General features: G+C 43.3%; 1 protein-coding gene across 3 annotated transcripts in view; it reads left to right on the top strand.

Annotated features, from left to right (window-relative positions):
• Positions 1-365: 365 nt before the first annotated feature.
• The window catches only part of epha4b (eph receptor A4b), a gene marked incomplete in the record, with an annotated part of 134,471 nt that continues 128,113 nt past the window's right edge, over positions 366-6,723 (top strand). For all 3 annotated transcript variants that reach the window (XM_014020753.1, XM_014020745.1, XM_014020741.1), the window contains 1 exon segment: positions 366-551. In XM_014020753.1, coding sequence (XP_013876207.1) covers positions 434-551 — 118 coding nt within the window.

Raw genomic sequence — 6,723 nt, 5'->3', positions numbered from 1 at the left:
TAATAAATCTAATTAAATAATGTTTTTAATTCAGCAGCAGTGTTTTAGAATAAACATTAAAAAAAATGAGCTGAAAACAGCTTCCCATGTTTCTCACAGACTGCAGTGTTTCCAGCCTGCATGGAGCTTTGGAAGTGCTGGGAAATATTCAGGAATCAACCAGATTTTAATCTTGGGGGAAGAAAAAAAAAGTTGATGGTTTGTTTTGGTTTTGATGGTGTTTAAAGCTTCACTCCACAAGCCTCTGCCTCCCAGCGCCAGGCGACTGATTGACAGGACTTCTCTGACTGCGTGGACCCTCCTCCTCCTCCTCCTCCTCTCTCTCTCCTCACCTCTCCTCTCCTCTCCTCCTTCCCTTCCTCAATCGCAGGGCTGCGCTCACCGACTCCACACCGCCGACAGGGATGCAGCGAGGGCGCAGCGCGGCCTGAGGATGGCACCACCGCGGCTCCTGTGGATCTATCCGGCTCTCCCCCTCCTGACCACCCTGCTGCTGCTTTTCCGCGCGTCGCCGCCGTGCACAGCCGTGCGGAGTTACCCGGAGAATGAAGGTGGGTGCGCTGGCAGGCAGGCAGTGGAAAGGGTGGGGGGAGGATGGAGGTTTAAAAGGAGTTGGGTGACTCGGAGCACGGGGTGTGTGTSGGGTGTGGGGGAGCCCTCTCATCCCGCCGCGCCGCTCGGTACCGCTCTCGCCGGGGAGAAGCGCTMCTCTCTCWGTTATRAATCATGCATAAAAGAGGAGCGGGGATGAGAGAGAGAGAGAAAGGAAAAAAAGAAAAGTGTCCGTCACGTTTTTCTTCTCTGAGCCTGCTGACATTAAATTTGCATCATGTATATCCACACAGAGACGGACTGAGCCCCATTAGTCCACTTTGTGACACTGGCTGCTTCAAAGTAACTTGTACTGATTAGTCTAAAAGAACATTGGCATCTCTGTCAAAAATCCTTTAAAATGATCAGTCTCTTCCTGATTACACGCTGATAAATGTTGCCCCCCCCCCCCTTTCTGCACACTGTAGCCGTATTGCCTCTGCAAATGAGGAGCCGCAATTACATTAAATTTGTCACACGCCACCGTGGAGCCCCCMCTCTTGGTTATTGTATTAACATCGATGCTCCAGGCTGAAATTAGCCAATGCATTCACTTACTAACTACTCCTGACCGCTTGTTGGCCCGAAACGCGCGCGCCGGGCTGTTAAATGGGAGCTYGAAGTTGCAGCAAATGAAGAGAAGTGGAGAATCTCTGCGCGCAGAATCTGTTGGAGGCACCAGAGTTGGCAGCAGGGAAGCAGCTTGTGGGGAAGAAAGTGTGTGTGTGTGTGTGTGTGTGTGTGTGTGTGTGTGTGTGTGTGTGTGTGTGTGTGGATACTTGGCTGTCAGTCACACTGAAAGAAGATGATACATCTGTGAGATGTCTCAGTCAAGCTCAACAAAGCTCTCCATCCCTTTGATTACTCCTTTTCTCAGCCGCTTGCACTCATTCCCAAACTTGACCTCAGAGTAGATTTAACCATCAGATGAGTGGCAGTGCACCTCCTGTTTCTAGCTGACTTCGCAGCATCGCCTGTGTGTGTGTGTGTGTGTGTACATTGCACTGGATATATGTCACATCCTGCACGAACAGAACAAAGGCGCTGGAGGATGGATGGGTTGATGAGAGCAGAGTGGAGGAGGAGAAGTGTTTTTAACTGCATGAAATGGTGCACGTGCAGGAGACCCTAAACACTGCTGAAATATTCATAGGAAGGAGTGTGAGTGATGAAACCAGCTGGGAGCCAAAAAGGAAACTCCTGTTGATTTAGATAAACACTGAGCAGTGTGTTTGTGCTTTTTGTGTTGAGGACGGGAGTTTGGGAGGTGGCCAGTAGGTTAAAGTCTGTTTTTAAACGATGCACCGGGCAAAGTGTGTGTATCTGTCTGGTCTTTGGGACCACAGTAGATCTTGTGTTTGCAGAAGGTGTTAGAGTGTTTATGAACATACTCCCTTTGGGACAATAATTCAATAACCCCCCACACCCCCCACACCCCCACCCACACACACACACACACTTTGACTTCTGCTTTTACCTTTTGGCCTATACACTTCTTACCAAAGTCACTGTACTGCTCTGTACTCGTGATTCTCTATGCGTACATTGTTATTGCTTGTGGGTATTTTCCACTTTTGCATCATGTTATTTCAAGAAATCTACCTGGAAGCAGACATGAGCATATTTTTGAAAGAACTGAAAAGATAGCAGGAACACAAGCCAAAAAATAAAAATAAAAATAGATATGAGGTGTCAGAAAAAGTGTATTTTTGWATCGAATCTCTTCCATAACTGGTGGCATTTCCAAGAAAGTTTAAAACTGGGGGTTGGTAAAAACTTGGCGTGTTTYGGCAGAATTATTTTTTGTAGAAATCCTCTAATTGCTGCCTCATTGGGCGCATGTGAAAGTGAAAGTGGTTTCATTCAGAWGCTGCAAGAAGATCAGTCATTGAAGCGCACTGAAAGGTCTTTGTTATCAATCAGAGGGAGAGGAGTTGGGACACACCAGCAGAGGGAGCCCAACTCACCCTCTGTGTGGACCCTGAGGGCACACTGATGTAATCACAGGGTGGATGCTGTTCTCATCCACWATGTGTAACAACATGCTATCTGAACATTTGTTGTTGTTTTTTWGGCAACACTGTATTCAGCTGCATCCTGCTTGTGCAGAAGCATGGTGGCAAAATATGCGATGAAACCTCTATTTTTGTCCCTTCCCTCTRCTGCTTTATTTACTTTCTGAGTCCTGGARAAAAAAATAGGAAGCCTTCTGATTCCCTTTTGTGCAGCRGAGTGTTGACGACAGCACACTAATCAAGAGTGAATGAATAATTTGATTGCATTTTCTCACAGCGCAAATTGAGAAATTAAAGAAAAGGAGGGTGTAGACAGGCAACGTAGAAAACCATGACTTTTCTGTGGTTTGGAAAACATGGCTTTCCATTGATTCGGCCTCAAGGGGCGTACAGAGAAATGGCTGTATCGTTTCTTAAGGTCAACATGAGCGTGAACCGTTTTAGTGCAGAGGCAAGCACGTTTTATGTAAAGGTACACAAGATCCCAACTGTGGCGTAACGTAGGGTCAAAGGTCTCTTCGGCTTTAATTGTTTTAATCCATAATGGCCGCTTGTAGTTATCGGCAGAGCCATACCTCAGTGAGCGTGTGAGGGAGGCCGGGAGATGGCTCTGCTCCCATGTAACAGCCATGACCTTGGACAGAAGAGGATATAGATCTCCKCTCTCATCGGAGAGCAGCAGACAGAAGCCTGGCTACCTTTCTGTGTTTCTTTCTTTTTTCATTTCTTTTTTTTTTTTACCTCTGCTCCAATTTCTCTCCAATCCCTTTCTTTTATAGCTGCTCTTCTCTGTTTCCTATCATGCCCGCCGTCTCGTTTTCATTGGTTGCACTTCGTCTTCTTCCCCACTTCCTTTGCTCAGTCTTTTTTCTCTGACCTCAGATTAAACGGGAGGGCAGGAGTCATTATTTATTTATTTATTTTTGGTCATGAGCCAGAGCCTCTTTATTTGGTTAGCACAGCCTCATACACAAGCACAAACATCTGTTTAAAAGATCCTGATTGTTGGAGTGTTGGAAGGGACCATATGCTGACTTATAGGCAGGAAGGATGAGGAAGAGGAACAAATAAGCGTCAGTGACAAAGAATAAAAGCTGTAGGTGTTTATAGGCAAGTTAATGAAAAACTAGAGCCAAGAGCTAAAAAAAATTGGAGAAGTAAAAATCCACTTGGCGTTGTAAGGATCAGTAAGGACTGAGAAGGATCTGACAAAATATAAAGCCCCATCAGTATAGAAACCGAGATTTAATAAGGAACAAAAAGTCAGGTGTGTGGATTAGCAAACAGAATCCTGATGTGCAGGAACCAGAGATTAGCTGAAAAAACATCCAGGCACCAGAAACTGAACAAGGCTACGGATCACAAAATAAAAGTAAAGAACTGTAAAAACCAAGACAAACATCACAGCTGAAAACTGAACCATAAAACACAACCAGGGAAATAAGAACAAGAAGATAACACAAAAGCATAAACATAACAAAAGCCCATAAACCACAACCACCGTGACACACATGCAGAACTCCACACACCCGCCCTGTYTTAATGTATGGCTGGGGGGCAGTTCGGTGGTCAGAGAACGGCGTCACACACTCCACAGGCTGACTGATAGATGGGGTTATAAATATGAGCTAGTGACAGAAAATGATTCTGCCACGAGGGCTTCACCTCATCATGGATTCATTGTGTGTGAGTGTGTTCATGATTGTGTAGATGTGGATTGCTGGTTGGAAGGATTTGCTGGATGGAAGGACAAGGGGGTTGGAGGGTGCAAATCTCATGTGAGGAGGACAAGAAGAACAACAGCTAGAAGTCTGTTTAACTGAAGCAGAATCCAGTAATCCAGGATTTACAAAAAAGACAACTGGGCTTGACTAGGATTAACTAAACCTGGCTGTTAGCCTGGTCTGGAGCAGGCTAACTGGCAGAAAATGAATGTGAATGGGTTTGTACCTCTGCTTTTGTGAAACTGAAATAAGACAAGATATTCCAGCTTAACTGTAAAACCCTAGCTTATAACCRTTTCTAGATTTTTTTAAAATAGCCTCAATTTAGTTGAACAGTAATCATCTTAGTTTATGGTTCAACAGGGTTCATTTAGTATTTAGCTTCATCAACTGAAAATCTCATTTTCATATGTGACATGTGATATATGATATCTGACATCCTCAAATTTGGCACATTATTGGAAGATTCCAGTGATCAATTAGCCTGGCCCTTGCCTTCCTACACAGTTCCACTCAATTCTAGTTTCCCTTCTCTGCTCCGTCTGGCATTTCTCCCATAGACAACGATTTCGCTGGCAGATTTTTAGCTAGGCCAATCAGAGAACAGAACGTCGATTTTCTGCGCAGTGTCTGCTTGTAGTTTATTTTACCTGGGCCAATCAGCAAACAGAAGGCAGAGTTTTGAACAACGTCGATTTTCTGTGCAGTGTCTGCTAGTTAGTTTAGCATACAGCAGTAGAGGAAGTGAATGAAGCCAGTCTGTGTTGATAAGGCTTCCAAATTAAATTAAATTTGTCTGACAAAGCAGCAGCTCTCATTTACAGCCGTCTCGTTTGGCTCGGTGCTTTTCTCCTCTCAGAAGGGTTGTTTACAGCACACGCGATTTCCGGTTAGCTTCTTAGCTTAGCGGCACACACACATACACACACACACACACACATGCACGCACGCACCCACACATGCTTCAGCAGTGGCCACGCCTTCAGCAAGAATCGCTTCTGTATGCAGCAAGTCCAGACCCTAGTACGAAGCAAAGTGAAGGACAAGGGTCTGGTTTTTACCAGGCTAGTGATCAATAGTAACTCTGTAGATGCATAGTATTTTTTAAAAGATAAAATACATTTTTGTATAAACTGTTTTCTACATTCTGAGCAACTTTCAGAAAATCTGTTCACTCAAGTGGTTTTTAAGCATCTCAAGTGCAAAGAAATTTTCCTTTTTTATTCTCTCAAAAAGGCATCACTTCCTTATTTATCAAACAATTTTAACATACAGTAGTTGGTATATTTTGTTATTTTAGCTGCATCCAGTAAAATTTATTTTAATACAGTTACTTTTCTTTTCATCCCGTAGTAATTCAAAGGTGGATGGAGTTGAACACTTCTCACTTGCTAAWCATAACCCCTATAAAGTTTCACATGACACTGAAGTCAACAAAACAGAGAAACTAAAAAATAATCTCACAAAAAGTGTTATATTGACAAGTTAAATGTTTTTATACTTAGTAGGTCTCATTGTTTTGCCAAGATTACTGCACCACATATGGTCCAACTCATAACTCAACTTAAGACATCTATTGTAAAGATTTAACAATACAGTACATTCCCATTTATGGCCTACTGAAGTGCTGGGCTTTCAGTTTCTGCCTTTTCCTAGTGTTTACAGAGTGCTGAGTTCACCACCTATAAACCAAYGAACCGACTGCTCTGTGGCTCGATCAGTCTTCCTCAAACAAAGAATACATAGGTAGCTGTCCTTAGTGTTTTTAACCARTCAAGTGACTTTGAGCTATTCAAGTGTTTTAGGGTGGAAGCACATTACAGTTCAGAACGTTTAAAATATACATTTTGTAATGAATAATCAATTTCTTATATAAAAAGTAATCACAATTTAAAGAATCAGGATAAAAAAACTGTTGGTGTCTTTGTGCTGTGATCTTCAGCTCACATTGGAGCAGTTTGCAGCTGAGTGTGAAGCAACTGGGGWGAGGATCAGCACCTCCAAGTACATGGTCCACAGTTGGAAAAGGGTGGATTGCTCTCTCCAGATTAAAGGTGTGGTTCTACCTCAAGTGGATGGGGTTAAAGTATCTTGGGGTTTTGTTCACGAGTGAGGGAAGGATGAAGTGAGAGATTGATAGACTTATCAGTGCGGCTTCTGCAGTATCACAGATTCTTTAACGATCTGTTGTTGTGAAGGTGGAGCTGAGCTGTAAGGCAAAGCTCTCTGTTTACTGGTGGTACATGCAGACACTCAACTATGGCCATAAACTTTATTTATCATATTTATTATTCATATTACTCCCATTTTTAAATCTGGTGATCCAACAGAAGTTTCAAACTATCGGCCAATTTCTGTTCTTCCTATTTTTTCTAAGTTACTTGAAAAAACAT

Source organism: Austrofundulus limnaeus, unplaced genomic scaffold (assembly GCF_001266775.1).
Source record: "Austrofundulus limnaeus strain Quisiro unplaced genomic scaffold, Austrofundulus_limnaeus-1.0 Scaffold3, whole genome shotgun sequence".
Taxonomy (NCBI): Eukaryota; Metazoa; Chordata; class Actinopteri; order Cyprinodontiformes; family Rivulidae; genus Austrofundulus; species Austrofundulus limnaeus.
The sequence above is the reverse complement of the archived record's forward strand: the minus strand, read 5'-3'. Positions and strand labels throughout refer to the sequence as shown.